Below are 17,246 nucleotides of genomic sequence, written 5' to 3' on the forward strand. Positions count from 1 at the left end.
TCACTGGGGCACTTGGTACCACGTCCAAGAGTTTTATAAGATGCATCAACAAATTGCAGCTTCCTGCAATGACACCAGCGGAACTGCAAAAAACTGCGCTACTTGGAACATCGCACATCTTAAGAAAGTACTTGGTTGATACCTAGGACGCTGGCAGCAACCCGTATCAACCATCAGCACCAGTCAAGGGTATTTGTGATGCCTTTTTGAATGTTCAGTTGACTTGAGTTTCACGTTTAATGAATAAAAGAGATCATAATAATGTAAATAAATAATGATGGATTCAAAAGCCAAGCTCTCTTTTACAAGCCTCAAGAAAGCAGCATAAAATCTTCTCCCCAAACAAGACAAAATCGAGCAGGTGCAAAAGACGAGAAATCACGAGGCGTTTATTGATTCCAACATTCGGAAGGAAATAATCCGCGGCTTGCAAATTCACTCTGGGCAAGGTTCGTTGAAGCTTGTGCAGATTTTAATCTTGTGATTTTGGAGTTTCATTTTTGTGGGGTATATAGTACGTCTTATTTTAATTGTGACGCTTCTGACCACACACACACACACAAAGGAAACAAGTTCATTTTTGGCTTTTCTGTGGCCGTCTAACATGATGGCAAAAATATTTTCTTTTCTTTTTTCTTTGAGGACGTTTCGCTTCTCATCCAAGAAGCTTCTTCAGCTCTGACAGGATAGTGGGGAATGGAAGGATTTATATTCCTTGCAGAAAGCTGGTCATTTGCATCCTTTTAGAGGGTCCTTGAAGCATGAAAGAGGAATGGGTTTCCAGAGAAAAAAATTGCAGACTACAGGAACATTTGCACCACTCAAGTGATCTAGGACACAGATAAACCTACAAAAGACCCTCTAAAAGGATGCAAATGACCAGCTTTCTGCAAGCAATATAAATCCTTCCATTCCCCACCATCCAGTCAAAGCTGGAGAAGCTTCTTGGATGAGAAGCGAAACATCTTCAAAGAAAAACCAGAAAGTCCAGTTGCCGCTTGGAAAAGAAGCCACCTTTGGGACAACCATGACCTGGAGGACTGAGAATCTCTAAAGACGGCGGCAAAAAGTTAGAAAAATAAAAAAAATCAGGTTGCTGCTTTTCACGATGCTGAAAATCGACATGCCGAGAGCACAGCAAGACTCTCTCACTGGGTTAAAAGATTGAGGGGGGAAAAAAACATAAAATAAGAGAGATATTTTTGTCCCCTTTAGCAAACCACTCGCCCTTTTTTTCTGGAGAGAAAGGATGTTTCAAGAAGAAAACGAGCGGGTTCCCCAGCCTAAGGGAAATCCAGAATGGATCCGTTTCTTCCCAGGAGATGCTGCCGGGATGCGGGGACCCATGGCGATGGAGGGCTGACGCACAACTCCCACATGCAGATGTTCAGCGTTGGCACTTTGTGGACAAAGGGATCTATTGAGACCAGCCCGCCTTTGTCGTGCTTTTCCAGCTCTGCCAGGCTGTGCCTGTTGCAAAATCTGGAGTTTAGGTCAAGGAGAAAAATGCATCGCCTTCTGTTCTTCCCAGCTGGCTGTCACTCAAAGGCAGCTTGTAGCACACAGAGGCCGGTGACCAGCTCCGGACACTCATGCCTGTAACAGAGACCTGGCTATGATCATCTTCATGATTTCATTGGTCCCTGCAGTCCACAAAGAGAAAAATAAGAAATGGGTGCGTTACTTAGCAAAAACTGCAAAATGGGCCTGAGTTGCAGAACGGCCGGGAATCCCAATTTAGCATCCTAAGAAACGGGAGCTGCGATGCTTGCCAGCTCGCGACACGCTGTCTTCGACGTACGACCGTAATTGAGTGATAAGTGAGGCTTATTAAAACCTGCTAGACAATCTGGTCTGAGACCTCAACCTGCCGCTCCCCCACCACCCTTGATAATCCAAGGTGAAACCCACTATGAAATCAAGAAAATCCTTGACTCTAGACTATACAGAGGTCAATTACAATATTTAGTCCACTGGAAGGGATATCCATTATCTGAATCTACTTGGGTCAAATGTTGGAAAGTAAATGCGGACAGTTTGATTAAACAATTTCACAACACTTTCCCTGACAAACCTAAAAAACCTCTTGGAGGGGGGAGAGGGGGGTAGAAGGGAAGTGTGGACCACTGACACTCTTCTTTATTAACTCTTTGTTTTCTTTCCTAAGATATAGCTTCTTTTCCAAGGGGGGACGCCTGTCAGGCCTGGAAACCATACTAGACTTTAGGGTTCAAGACGCTGCCACACTTTTCCCCTGAGGGGAAGAAGGGGGGTTGAGGGGTATGGTAACATTCTTCAAGCGGTCAAGGTCGGATGGTGTTCACATCTGCAGGAAGAGTGGCGAGAAGATATTCGAATGAACTGGGAGAACGTGGGACCATGTGACCATCAAAGGGGTCAGAGGGGTGGGATTCTTGGGGTTTTTATAACTGGGAAAAGAATCCGGAAGTTCAGTTTTGGAATTTCACTCATCGTGTGCCAGTTTCCTCATGCTAGTAAAGAACTCTGAAAGACAATGGCTTCTGAGTGTTTTTTTTATGCAGAAGAGGTTTTTCTGGAACCTTGACATTGAGGCTGGCAATGATGGGACGTAGGTTGTAAAGTGAGTCACCACGTGACCGCACCCTGCTTTTTTTTTACAATCCTTTTTGGCGAAGCAAATCCGTTGTTTTAGCCAAAATGTCATAAAATCGGGATCATGGGATTTCGAGATTGCTGCAAATGCCTGTAAGTGAGCGACAGTTGCCCCGGGCCCCAAAAATATGGTCATGCGACCACGGAGAAGTAGGACGGAGTAATGTTGGAATTTCAAAACCGAGTCATAAGCCTCTTTTGGGGGTCTCCATTGTAACTTTAACCGGTTGCTAAAACGACAATATAAACTGCATTAAATGTTCCAATTTTCTTCTAAACTGTCACTCGCCTGACCTAAATACAGAAATGGGGAAATTCCTATGAACAGGTAAACCAAAAATAGTAAATTTTTAAATACAGTAAATTCCCAAATTACATTTTCGCTGATGTTCACAAACTCTCACATTAGGTGACAATTTGCAAACATGAGAGAAAACGTTATTGCATTTGGGAATTTACTACACTGAGGAATTTACTATTTTTACTTTAGTTTTTGTTTTATTCTGTGTGACTGGTCTGTTGGCCTGGCTTTTCCCTCTTCTCTTCTCTTCTCTTCTTTTCTCTTCTCTTCTCTTCTCTTCTCTTCTCTTCTCTCTCCCTATCTCTCTCTCTCTCTCTGTGTAATTAGTAGCAGCAGTTTTAAAGCATGTTTTCTCAAGTCACACAAAACAACTATTGTGCCGAGGACTTGATGAATAACTGAGAGCTGCTACTGAACCATTAGTCCAATATATGACTCAGGTTGTTTTTAATGGACAAGAGTGGCCAAGGTTGTGTCAATCCAACCCACGGCATCTGTGTGTGTGAACAGCAAGGGCCAAGCTCCCAGGACCTGCCCAACAACCTACCTTCCAAAATTTGGTGAACCCTGATGTCCCGCACAAACTGTTGCACAGCGTAATCCTTCAGGTAGCCGTAGCCACCATGCATCTGCAGAGCTTGATTGCAGATCTATGAGGAAGAGGAAGAGAAACCCAGTGAAAATTCAGGAGTGGGAAAAAAAATCTTGGCCTTTCCAAGAAGAGCATGGCAAGGCCTAGAAACTTAGGAGGGAAAAACATGCTGAGACTGACAAAGCCGGCAACGAAGCTGTGCGAATATACAGGTAACTCGATTTAACAAACACACCTGGCAGTAGAATTTCCGTTGCTAAGATTGCCGGGAGAAATATCAACAACCTCAGATATGCAGATGATACCACTCTAATGGCAGAAAGCGAAGAGGAACTAAAGACCCTCTTGATGGGGGTGAAGAAGGAGAGTGCAAAAGTTGGCTTGAAACTCAACGTTAAGAAAACTAAGACCATGGCATCCGGCCCACTCAATTCCTGGCAAATAGATGGGGAAGAAACGGAAGGAGTGACAGATTTTATTTTCCTGGGCTCCAAGATCAACGCAGATGGGGACTGCAGTCAAGAAATCAAAAGACGCTTGCTCCTGGGGAGGAAAGCTATGGCAAATCTAGACAGCGTACTAAAAAGCAGAGACATCACCCTGCCAACAAAAGTGCGTATAGTCAAGAACTATGGTTTTTCCCAGTTGTGATGTATGGCTGTGAAAGTTTATTTATTTTGTCACAACATTATATATAAACACATATAATGAAAGAAAACAATAGGACAAGAACGGTGGGCACATTTGTGCACTTATGCACGCCCCTTAAAGTTGGAGAAAAGTTGGACTGTAAGAAAGGCTGAGCGCCAAAGAATCGAGGCCTTTGAACTCTGGTGCTGGAGAAGACTCCTGCGAGTCCCTCGGACTGCAAGGCGAACAAACCAGTCAGTCCTAGAGGAGATCTATCCCAAATCCTATTCTGGATGGACAAATTTTTAGGCATTCTGGGAGTTGTAGTTTACAACAGCAGGGCAGCTACAGCTTTCCAACCCTTGAAAGTGTGCATTTCTCAATGTAAGGGCAAGACTGCCCTCTAGTGGCCAAATGAAGGACTTTGTAAGATAACGAGGGAATCCCACAGGGCTAGAAAGGATCTCAGAGGTCTTCTAGCCCAACCCCCTGCATAAGTCAGGAAACCTTATACCAATCCTGGTCAAAGCGTTGCCCTGTCTATTTTTCAAAACCTCCAGTGATGGACCGTTCATAACCCCCAAGAGGCAAGCTATTCCATTAATGAATTAATCTCGCAATTAACAACCTCAATAACAAATTAAATATTAATTAATAAAATTAATAACGGTGAAAGCGGCTTTTGGGAGGCGCACTGCACTTCTTCGCAAATGACACCCTGGGCTCTTTTGGAGAGGAAACAGAACAGAAAAAAAACCTCAGAATGCTCAGCCTGGATGGAGAATCTTAAAATCCAACGTGTAGATTATATTTCAAGGAGAAAGAGAGAGATTCTAAGACCCATAAGTGGTTAGAGTGCAGTACTGCAGGCTACTTCGGTTGACTGCCGGCTGCCTGCAATTTGGCAGTTCAAATCTCACCAGGCTCAAGGTTGACTCAGCCTCCCATCCTTCCGAGGTCGGTAAAATGAGGACCCAGATTATTGGGGGCAAGAGGCTGATTCTGTAAACCGCTTAGAGAGGGCTGTAAAACACTGCAAAGCGGTATATAAGTCTAAGTGCTATTGCTATCTATCTTCCTTCCTTCCTTCCTTCCTTCCTTCCTTCCTTCCTTCCTTCCTTCCTTCCCTCCCTCCCTCCCTCCCTCCGGTTAAAATGCAGTATTGCAGGTTAATTCTGCCAACTGCCAGGAGTTCAATCCTCACCGATGCAAAGGTTGACTCAGCCTTCCATCCCTCCGAGGTGGGTAAAATGATGAACCAGATTGTTGGGGGCAAGAGGCTGACTCTGTAAACCGCTTACAAAGGGCTGTAAAAGTACTATGAAGCCGTATATAAGTTTAAGTGCTATTGCTATCTTTCCTTCCTTCCTTCCCTTCCCTTCCCTTCCCTTCCCTTCCCAGTGGTTAGAATGCAGTATTGCAAGCTAATTCTGCCAATTGCCAGCAATTTGATCCTGATCGGCTCAAGGTTGACTCAGCTTTCCATCCTTCCGAGGTCAGTAAAATGTGGACCCAGATTGTTGGGGGCAAGAGGCTGACTCTGTAAACCGCTTACAGAAGGGCTGTAAAGTACTGTGAAGTGGTATATAAGTCTAAATGCTATTGCTATTGCTATTTCCTCCCTCCCTCCCTCTTATTATCTTTTTCCTTCTCCTTCCTGGTGGCTCAGTGGTTAGATTGCAGTATTGCAAGCTAACTCTGCCCACTGCCAGGAGTTCGATTCTGTCCGGCTCAAGGTTGACTCAGCCTTCCATCCTTCCGAGGTGGGTAAAATGAGGACTCAGTTTGTTGGGGGGGGGGGCGCCATAGGCTGACTCTGTAAACCATTTAGAGAGGGCTGTAAAAGCGCTGTGAAGCGGTATATAAGTCTAAGGGCTATTGCTATTGCTATTCTGCCCCCTCCACAGAGGGTTTTACATACATCAAAGCACTCATCGGTGGCAAAGAGCTTGGCCATGGAGCACAGAGCGACAGCATCATTCCGCTGTTCCTGCAGAGCTCGGGCGGCGTTGCGCACCATCAGACGAGCTGCCACCAACCGCGTCGCCATGTGAGCCAGCTGGAACTGGAGATACTGACAAGGAGAAAGAGGAAGCCGTTAAACCCTCAGCCGTCCCATGAAACCATGATTAAATGATAGTTTGTTGAACTAGCCAGGCTCGCCCATCCACTTAAGAGCCTCAGTGGTGGAGTGGTCAGAGTGCAGTACTGCAGGCTACTTCTGCTGCCTGCCGGCTGCCTGCAATTTAGCAGTTCGAATCTCACCAGGCTCAAGGTTTGACTTAGCTTTCCATCTTTCCAAGATGGGTAAAATGAGGACCCAGATTATTGGGGGCAAGAGGCTGACTCTGTAAACCGCTTAGAGAGGGCTTTAAAGCACTGTGAAGTGGTATAGAAGTCTAAATGACCTTCCTTCCTTCCTTCCTTCCTCCCTCCCTCCCTCCCAGTGGTTAGAATGCAGTATTGCAAGCTAACTTTTCCAGCGGTTTGATCCTGATTGGCTCAAGGTTGACTTAGCCTTCCCTCCTTCCAAGGTGGGTAAAATGAGGACCCAGATTGTTAGGGGCAATACGCTGACTCTGTAAACTGCTTAGGGCTGTAAAGCACTGTGAAGTGGCATATCAGTCTAAGCGCTATTGCTGTTTGAGAGGCTGCCACAAAGAGGAGGGGGGTCAACTTATTTCCCAAAGCACCAGACGGCAAGGCAAGAAACAATGGATGGAAACTGTGGCTCAGACTGCTAAGACAGTCTGTTATTAACAGCAGCTGCTTGCAATTACTGCAGGTTCTAGTCCCACCAGGCCCAAGGTTGACTCAGCCTTCCATCCTTTATAAGGTAGGTAAAATGAGGACCCAGATTGTTGGGGGCAATAAGTTGACTTTGTATATAAATATACAAATAGGATGAAGACTATTGCTAACATAGTGTAAGCCGCCCTGAGTCTTCAGAGAAGAGCGGGATATAAATGCAAATTAAAAAAAAAAAAACTAATCAAGGAGAGAAGCAACCTGGAATTAAGGAGCGGCTGCTCTTTCAGTTTCCAGCATGCACAAACCACCTGGTTTTCCGGTTTCTGGCGTGCATAAAGACCAGCTGGCTGGTGCGTATGTGCGCACCGGAAACCGGAAGATCATCTTCCCGGCACGCGCATGCACACCAGGCGGCTGCTCTTCCGGTTTCCAGCACATTCTCGTGCTCCCGTTTCAGCACTTGGTGCCGAAAAGGTTTGCCAGCGCCGCTACAGATCAAAGATGTCCAACTTCAGCAACTTTAAAAACTTGTGGACTTCAACTTCCAGAATCCCCTAGGTCAGGGGTCTGCGGCCTTAAACACTCAAAAGAGCCATTTGGACCCATTTCCCACAGAAAACAAAACACCAGGAGCCACAAAAACCCTTCCCGTGCCCGACTATTTCGTGTGCGGCCACAAAACTAGCATGTGTAGTTGAACTAAATGTTCTGTTTTCTTCTGAAATTTTTCTTTTCTTGGATTTATCCATGGTTGGCCTACCTGGGGTTGAAATCAGTGGTGAAATCCAATTTTTTTTACTACCGGTTCTGTGGGCGTGGCTTGGTGGGCGTGGCAGGGGAAGGATACTGCAAAATCCCCATTCCCTCCCCACGCCTGGGGGAAGGATATTGCAAAATCTCCATTCCCATCCCACTCCGGGGCCGGCCAGAGGTGGTATTTGCCGGTTCTCCGAACTACTCAAAATTTCCACTACCAATTTGCCAGAACCTGTCCGAACCTGCTGGATTTCACCCCTGGTTGAAATGCTCAATAAATCGTCTGCTGGCGGGGTGTCACACATTGGCGGTTGTGATGCATATTTTGAGCGACAGGGAGCCGCAGCAGAAGGGTGAAAGAGCCACACGCGGCTCCAGAGCTTCAGGTTGCTGACCCCTGCCCTAGGCAGATGTTTAAGGATCCCACAGAAACGCACCTGATTGGTGGCCAAGACCTCCCCGAACTGTCTGCGGACATTAAGATGCTCTCGAGCCAGGAGGACCGAAGCGTGGGCGGCCCCCAAGGAACAGGATGCTGGAGAAGAAACCGAACACAGCCTCTGAACCACACATTCCGTCCGACTCTTGTCGGTAACCCCGTAACACCTTCCTTACCGATATTAATTCTCCCTCCGTTGAGGCCCTGCATGGCGATGTTGAACCCGTGGCCTTCCTCTCCTAGCCGGTTGGCTACCGGAACGGCGCAGTCTTCGAAGATAACTGCCCGAGTCGGTTGGGAATTCCAACCCACCTGCAGGAAAATAGGCACCGTTCTTTGATGCTCCAGGTGGCCCCCCCACCCAACCCGGGACATAGGAGACAACCCACCGGCTCTTACTTTCTTCTCCTTTTTGCCAAAAATCAAGCCGGGAATTCCTTTCTCCAGCACCAGGCAGGAGATACCCTTCGGGCCGCCCCCGCCCGTGCGGCACATCACCACGTAGAGGTCCGCGTCACCACCACCGCTGATGAAAGCCTAGGAGAAGAGAAACAGAAGTTAACCGATTAACAGAATCGGAAGGGACCTTGTAGATCATCTAGCCCAACCCTCCACCCAAACAGGACAGAGGGCAATCCAGTCTCCCCTTGAAAGTTTCCAGGGATGTAGCTCCCACAACTTCTGAAGGCAACTTCTGTTCCATGGGTTGACTGTTCTCACTGTCAGAAAACTTCTCATTATTTCTAGATTGAATCTCTCCTTGGTCAGTTTCCATCCATTGTTCCTTGTCTGGCCTTCAGGTGCTTTGGAAAATAGCTGGACCCCCTTCCTCCTCTCTGTGGCAGCCCCTCAAATATTGGAAGACTGCTATCCTGTCTCCCCTGGTCCTTCTCTTCCCTAGACTAGCTGTGTCCAGTTCCTGCAACCGTTCTTCATATGAATATCTAGGCTCCAGTCCCCTAATCATCCTGGTTGCTCTTCTCTGCACTCTTTCTAGAGTCTCAATATCCTTTACAGATTAACAGAGTTGGAAGGGACCTTGTAGGTCATTTAGACCAACCTGCATCGCCCAAGCAGGAGACCCTACACCATTTCTGACAAATGGCAGTCTAGTCTCTTCTTGAAAGCCTCCAGGGATGAAGCTCCCACAACTTCCAAAGGCAACTTCTGTTCCATGAGTGGATTGCTCTCACTGTCAGAAAATTTCTCCTTATTTCCAGGTTGAATCTCTCCTTGTTCAGTTTCCATCCATTATTCCTTGTCTGGCCTTTTAGGTGCCTTGGAGAATAGCCTGACCCCCTCCTCTCTGGGGCAGCCCCTCAAATATTGGAAGACTGCTATCCTGTCTCCCCTGGTCCTTCTCTTCCCTAGACTAGCTGTGTCCAGTTCCTGCAACCGTTCTTCATATGATCTAGGCTCCAGTCCCCTAATCATCCTGGTTGCTCTTCTCTGCACTCTTTACAGATTAACAGAGTTGGAAGGGACCTTGTAGGTCATTTAGACCAACCCGCATCGCCCAAGCAGGAGACCCTACACCATTTCTGACAGATGGCAGTCTAGTCTCTTCTTGAAAGCCTCCAGGGATGAAGCTCCCACAACTTCCAAAGGCAACTTCTGTTCCATGGGTGGATTGTTCTCACTGTCAGAAAATTTCTCCTTATTTCCAGGTTGAATCTCTCCTTGTTCAGTTTCCATCCATGATTCTTTGTCTGGCCTTCAGGTGCTTTGGAAAATAGCTTGACCCCCTCCTCTCTGGGGCAGCCTCTCAAATATTGGAAGACTGCTATCCTGTCTCCCCTGGTCCTTCTATTCACTAGACTAAAGGTAAAGGTAAAGGTTCCCCCGCATATGCGTGCTAGTCATTTCCAGGGCAGTGCTCATCTCTGTTTCAAAGCCGAAGAGCCAGCGCTGTCCGAAGACGTCTCCATGGTCATGTGGCCGGCATGACTAAATGCCAAAGACGTGTGTCCTCTCGGAGAAGGAAAGGGGTACCTTGGAGCCGTTGAGAATATACACGTCGCCGCGTTTCTTGGCCGAAGTTAGCAACGAAGCCGCATCACTTCCGCTTCCTAGTGAGAAAATGATAATTGAGAATATTTTCATTAAGAAAAAGCTGCTCCGGTTCCTCTTTTCCCTCTCATCGCCCACTGATTCGAAGCTTCCCCAGGAAGAATCTCTCTTATCCTCAGTTCCATCATCATTACCCTCCATTTGAAAGTGGAAGGAACACCTCTGGATTCGAACCCAGATCTTTATGTAAAGGTAAAGGTTCCCCTCGCACATATGTGCTAGTCGTTCTCGACTCTAGGGGGCGGTGCTCATCTCCGTTTCAAAGCTGAAGACCCAGCGCTGTCCGAAGACGTCTCTGTGGTCATGTGGCCGGCATGACTCAACGCCAAAGGCGCACGGAACGCTGTTACCTTCCCACCAAAGGTGGTCCCTATTTTTCTACTTGCATTTTTTTACGTGCTTTCGAACTGCTAGGTTGGCAGAAGCTGGGACAAGTCACGGGAGCTCACCCCGTTACGCGGCACTAGGGATTCGAACCGCTGAACTGCCGACCTTTCGATCGACAAGCTCAGCGACTTAGCCGCTGAGCCACCGCGTCCCTGTAATCCCGGTGTGGATCCACAGCACCGCTATAACATTGGCCGCACTGGTTTTTCAAGAGGCCGGAAGGGACGCGGTTGTCTCACCCGGTTCTGTCAGGCAGTAAGAGGCCAATTTTTCCATGCTGCAAAGGGAGGGGCAGAATTTCAGCCGCTGCTCCTCGTTCCCAAAGGTGTCGATCATCCAAGCACACATGCTGCAGCGGAGGGAGAGAAACCGAGCCACGGATTATGGAGCCATCCATTACAGAGCCAGTTAGTGGTTAAGGCAACAGGTTAGAAACCTGGAGATGGTGAGTTCTAGTCTCACTTTAGGCATGAAAGCTGGCTGGGTAACTTTGGGCCAATCATCAGGAGACTGGGAGTTCTAGTTCTGCTTTTAGGCATGAAAGCCGGCTGGGTGACTTTGGGCCAATCATCAGGAGACACTGAGTTCTAGTCCTGCCTTGGATATGAAAGCTGGCTGCATGACTTTGGGCCAATCACCAGAAAACTGGGAGTTCTAGTCCTGCCTTAGATATGAAAACTGGCTGGGTGACTTTGGGCCAATCACCAGGAGACGGAAGTTCTAGCCTGCCTTAGATATGAAAGTTGGCTGGGTGACTTTGTACCAATCACCAGGAGACGGTGAGTTCTAGTCCTGCTTTAAGCATGAAAGTTGGCTGGGTGACTTTGGGCCAATCACCAGGAGATGGTGAGTTCTAGTCCTGCCTTAGGCATGAAAGCTGGCTGGGTGACTTTGGGCCAATCATCAGCAGACGGGAGTTCTAGTCCTGCCTTAGGCATGAAAGTTGGCTAGGTGATTTTGGCCAATCACCAGGAGACACTGAGTTCTAGTTTCGCCTTAGGCATGAGAACTGACTGGGTGACTTTGGACCAATCACAAGGAGCCTATGAGTTCTAGTGCAGCCTTAGGCATGAAAGGCAGCTGGGTGCCTTTGGGCCTATCACCAGTGAACGGCGAGTTCTAGTCCCACCTTACGCATTAAAGGAGACTGGGTAACTTTGGGCCAATCCCTCTCTCTGAATCCAACCTACCTCACCAGATTGTTGTAACGAGGAAAAATAGGATAAAAAAAAGGCGTATGAGGTAAATCCACTGCCTTGAATAACTTATAAAGTCATAAAGGCAGGCTACAAAAAAAATCTAATAAATAAATACAATAAAAGCAGATTGCAAATGTTATAACCCCATCCATACCTCCAACTGGACAATCCTTGGGATGCTGGAGGTACCCAGAAGCAGTGGTAAAATGTAAAATTTGTTGCTACTGGTTTTGTGGGCGTGGCTTGGTGGGGGGGTATTGTGACTGGATGGGCTGGGCCAACTTTTTTTTTTTTTTTACTTTTAAAAGCATTTTTTTTGGCCTTTAAAAAGAAAAAAAAAAGCCTCTGACGATCAGGCAACTCAGGCTGGGATCGTCACAGCCTTTTAAAAGCGTTTTTTTTTTTTTTACAATCTCTTTGGCCGAAGAGGTTGTAGGAAAAATGCTTTTAAAAGCCTCTGACGGGGACGTGGCCAGCGCCGCTGCGGGATGACGATCCCTGGAGCTCTAGAGGAACGCCGATATCCCAGGCGCTTTGGGGGTTCTTTATGGACCATAACTGTCTTGGAGAGACAGTGAAGAAGGAAGGCACGGATCGGTGGAACAGGGAAGTGGCAAATTCCCTTGGAGTGCCGATATAAGCCTCCGACTCAGCAGCTTGGGAACACAGCCATTAGAGCTGTCACAAGTGGGGGCGACCACACCAAAAGAATGGAGCAGGAGAGGTGATTGAACGGAGTATTCTTACTGAAAAGCGATTTGCCAATCACTTTCGGCTGAAGAAAAAATGCTTTTAAAAGTAAAAAAAAAACAAAAAAACAACGTTCTGATGATCGTGCGGCTCAGCTGAGCATGGGGGGTGTGGGGGAGCAGGGATTTCTGCTACCGGTTCTCCAAGCCACCCGCCGCCATCGCTACAGGATCAGGCGATCCGGTCCGAACTGGGAGCATTTCACCCCTACCCAGAAGGCCCCAGTGTGGAGGCTGAACCTGTTGTGTCTCGCCCGCTTTCACTGCAGCCGGGGCCTTCTTATCTGCTTCCAAACACTGAGGAATGTCCTAGTATGCCTCCCGGGCCCAGCCCTGGCTCCATGCCCAGACAGGCTGAGGAGGAAGAAGTACCTCCAGCCCCCAGCTCTGGCTCCATGCCCAGGCAAACGGAGCAACTAGACCCCTCCCCCTCCCCCACAGCATGTGAGCCTGAGGAAGGTCAATTACCAACAGCTGCAGACTGGAGTGACCCTCGCTTCAGAAGAATTGATAGGCGGCGACAGAAGGAAGGAGGGCAGGCCTGGATAAGTGCTGAGTCATGGAGCCACACCCCATGGCCTATATAAAGGATCTGCTTTCTGGCATTCTCTGAGTCAGGCAAAGTCTAAACATATCTTGCTGAAGTCACTTTCTGGTCTCCTGCCTGCTCTGAGGACTTTGCTAGGACTTTGGCAGAGCTGCAGAGGCACGCCTGATTCGGATTTCCCTGACCCGGCCGTCAGCGGAGGAGTGGGACACGACAGAACCGACAGCAGAAACTCACTTGTGGATGCTGATGTAAGCTGTGGTGCTGACGCAGCCGGTCGAGAGCGCTTCGAAGATGACGGAGGTGTCAAGCCGAGAGAGTCCAGAGCCCCCCACGTCTGGCTTCACGTAGATGCCCCCAAACCCCAGCTGAGCTGCTTTCCGGAGTGTGTCCACTGGGAATATTTCCTGTCAGTAACAAAGACCAGAGGGAAAGGGAACCGCGTCAACCTCAAGGGCTTTATCCAGCTCCCATCGCTTTTGCAATCTTGCGCGTCCTGCTTAAAAGCATCGCAAAATAAACATTTGAATTGAAATCGTGAGTTGTTATTTCCCTGACAATTTTCATCCCAGGGAAAGGAAAGTCTCTATAAAAACAAAAGACTTCCTGATCGGGCAGAGATGTAAATAAGAACAATATCTGGTGCGTAAAGCAATTTCTCCCTTTCCATTTTCTTGCAGATCCTTAGTGCTGCATTAGCCCAAGGGGTTTTTTTTTGGGTCACTTTAAACTGGGTAGACTTCAACTCCCAGAATCCCCCAGCCAGCAGGGGAATTCTGGGAGTTGAAGTCCACGCAGCTTAGCATCCAAAGTTGAGAAACACTGCATGAGCCTTGCACCGAGTAAGAACATTTGTTGACTGAGCTTACTATTTACTTACACCAGCCTTGTTTAACTAGCTTTACAACATCTGTTGTGATCTGATTGACTTTGACTGATCTTGAAAAAAATAAGCATGGATGGACCAGCTTTGTGCTCGGAAAGGAAACTGCCAAGAAATCCCAAAACTGTAGAATAGGGTGGCCCATCAGAAAGGACTGGATGCTAAAACATATGAAGAATGGTTGCAGGAACTCGGTAGGTCTAGTTTAATGAAAAGAAGAACTAGGGGAGACATGATAGCAGTGTTCCAATATCTCAAGGGCTGCCACAAAGAAGAGGGAGTCAAGCTATTCTCCAAAGCCCCTGAGGGTAGAACAAGAAGCAATGGGTGGAAACTAATCAAGGAGAGAAGCAACCTAGAACTAAGGAGAAATTTCCTAATAGTTAGAACAATTAATCAGTGGAACGACTTGCCTGCAGAAGTTGTGAATGCTCCAACACTGGAAATTTTTAAGAAAATGTTGGATAACCATCTGACTAAGATGGTGTAGGGTTTCCTTCCTGGGTAGGGGGTTGGACTAGAAGGCCTCCAAGGTCCCTTCCAACTCTGTTGTTGTTGTTGTTGTTGTTACTATTATTATTATTACCACCCAAGGCAGCATCTTTTCGCCAAGAAAGTAATAAGAGTTGTTTGTAGCCTTACAACCTGTAGGGCATTTTTCCTTGACTTATGAATCTTATTCATTCCAGGCAAGTCATTGGTAGTGGGACCATCAGCAGACCAGTAGTGGGTTTCAATTTAGTTTGCTACCGGTTCGCTCATGCGCACTCATGCAACACTTCTGCATCTGGATGGATGGGCGGAGCCTGCTGCTGCCGCCAGTTCGCCAAATCCGGGGTGAACCGGTAGCAACCCACCACTGCAGCAGACCCAAAGGAGACCATAGGATTAGATTAACAGAGTTGGAAGGGACCTTGTAGGACATCTAGACCAACCCTCCGCCCAAACAGGAGATCCTACACCATTTCTGACAAATGGCAGTCTAATCTCTCCTTCAAAGCCTTCAGTGATGAAGCTTCCACAATTTCTGAAGGCAACTTCTGTTCCATGAGTTGATTGTTCTCACTGTCAGGAAATTTGTCTTTAGTTCTAAGTTGCTTCTCTCCTTGATTAGTTTCCACCCATTGGTTTTTGTCCTGGCCTCAGGTGCTTTGGAGAATAGCTTGGCTCCCTCTTCTTTGTGGCAGCTCCTGAGATATTGGAAGACTGCTATCATGTGTCCCCTGGTCCTTCTTTTCATTAAACCAGACATCCCCAGTTCCTGCAACCGTTCTTCATATGTTTTAGCCTCCAATCTCCTAATCATCTTTGTTGCTCTTCTCTGCACTCTTTCTAGAGTCTCAACATCTTTTTTATAGTGTAGACCAGGTAGCTGTTCTGGGCAGGCAGCAATTCTCCAATATTTATTAAAAATCTATTTTTTGCTGCTGTTAACCCCCGAGAGCCAGTTGAGGATTATTTGCACACAAAGCAAAGTGTACTAATATTCAAATACACCTCAAAGTGTTCCCTTTTTTTATTATTTTATTATAAACAAACTGGCTCAAGAAAAGAATTCCTGATTGGTTAAAAGTTAACCTTGGCAGAGGCGGCAGGAGGCACAAATTGTACCATCGTCAGCGTGATTTCCTAAGGAGAAAAAAAGCCAGCAGGCGTCTCACCTTTTCGTCCCACTCAGCCATGTGCGGGGCCATCTCCTTGGCAGCAAAGTCGAAAGCCACTTTCTGAAACTCCTGCTGCTCTTCCGTCAGACCCACGGCAGCTGGGGAGGCCAGGAGAGGATCAGCTCACAAAAGCGGAAAGCAGGAAGGAAAATTGGAGGGGGGGGGAGGGAAGGGAGAGAAAGCCCAACTCTGAGAATGGAGGAAACTTCTCGGATGAGAAGGCAAAACGTTTTCAAAGAAAACACCAAGAAAGTCCAGTTGCCTTTTGGAAGACAAAACACCTTTGGAACACCTCTGGCTTGGAGGATTGAGAATCTCCATAGAAAACCCCAAACTCTCTTTTTTTTTTTTTTGTTCTTTCACCTCCATCCCTCCTTCCTTTCTCATGCTCTATTTCTTCCTCCCTCCCTCCCTTCCTCCCTGCTCTATTCCTTCCTTCCTTTCTTCCTTCCTTCCTTCCTCCTGCTCTATTCTTTCCTCCTCCCTCCCCTTGTCATGCTCTATTCCTTCCTCCCTCCTTCCTTCCTCCAGCTCTATTCCTTCCTTCCTTCCTTCCTTCCTTCCAGACTCTATTCCTTCCTCCCTCCTTCCTTCCTCCTGCTCTATTCCTTCCTTCCTTCCTTCCTTCCTTCCTTCCTTCCTTCCTTCCTTCCTGTCCTTCCTTCTTTCCTTTTCCCTCCCATCCCTCCACCAATCCCTCTCCCTTTTTACAGAGCAGGTACTCTTCTGATCAAGTCGCCCCTTCACATTTCACCCCAACCTTCCCCAAATCCAGCTCTCCGTCCCTTTACAATGAAAACCTGCTTTGGGGACCAGATCTGGAGATCCCTCCTGCAACGAGGACGTCAGAGTTAACCTTGAGCCGAAATTCAACAGGTGAAGCAGGCTTTCCGTCCCAAGAAAGGCAGATTGCCCTCCCCTGGCTGACTTTTTCCATAGATTTGAAGCAGGCAGAAGCCCCTAAAAGAACCACAGGGGTCTTCTTTGCCTACCAATCCTACCATCCTTGGGCTAACAGCTGTCAAGCCAGGGCACCCCGAACCCAAGAGTGCCTTCCTGCCAGCCCAACGGCCCTTCCCCAACCTGGCGCCCTCCAACGCTGGGGTTACAAATGCCATTAGGGGCAGTCGGGGGGGGGGGAGGGGGATGATGGGAACTGGAGTCCAACTCAACCCAAGGGGGGGTTCGGGTTAGGGCTAAGGCTGCAGCGGGGCGCTCCCTATCCAGCTGAAAGCACGACCTGTTGGATTTCCGCCTGCAGCGCTATTGCAAGCCAACTTTGCAATAGTTTTTTTTTTTAAAAAGACAATGAAGGTTAATGGGGTGTCCTTTCTGCTCTACCCACCCCCCAATTCATCCCACCTTCCCCCCCCCCCCTCTGGAGCCTTACGGTCTATGCAGGAGGCAACCCCTCTGCGCCCCCAGGCTCGCTTGGGGGCAGAGCCCCGCAGTTGGACTCCCAACTTAAAACAGCCCCTCCAAGCCATCGCTTCGCCTGTCTCTCTACGGCTGCGGCAAGGGAGACCGCGTGGCCTTCTGGGTGTCGAAGTCCGCGCCCCTCCAGCCGGCTCTCCGTTCCCTATCGGGGAAAGCCCTTCCCAAAGACTACAAGCCCCGAAAGCACCCGCGGCGAAGGGGCTTCGC

At 48.0% G+C, this 17,246-nt stretch overlaps 1 protein-coding gene across 1 annotated transcript; it reads right to left on the minus strand.

The window, feature by feature from the left end:
• Nucleotides 1-372: 372 nt before the first annotated feature.
• Nucleotides 373-17,186, minus strand: ACAD8 (acyl-CoA dehydrogenase family member 8). The gene is made up of 11 exons (XM_058193999.1): nucleotides 16,993-17,186; nucleotides 15,600-15,700; nucleotides 13,293-13,462; nucleotides 10,800-10,909; nucleotides 10,096-10,172; nucleotides 8,503-8,640; nucleotides 8,280-8,415; nucleotides 8,102-8,199; nucleotides 6,079-6,231; nucleotides 3,483-3,585; nucleotides 373-1,643 (listed from the first exon to the last, which is right to left on the minus strand). Exons 1-11 carry the CDS (start codon nucleotides 17,087-17,089, stop codon nucleotides 1,591-1,593), a joined length of 1,236 nt encoding a protein of 411 aa, XP_058049982.1. The 5' UTR covers nucleotides 17,090-17,186; the 3' UTR covers nucleotides 373-1,590.
• Nucleotides 17,187-17,246: the final 60 nt, after the last annotated feature.

This window comes from Ahaetulla prasina, chromosome 9 (assembly GCF_028640845.1).
Source record: "Ahaetulla prasina isolate Xishuangbanna chromosome 9, ASM2864084v1, whole genome shotgun sequence".
NCBI classification, from domain to species: Eukaryota; Metazoa; Chordata; class Lepidosauria; order Squamata; family Colubridae; genus Ahaetulla; species Ahaetulla prasina.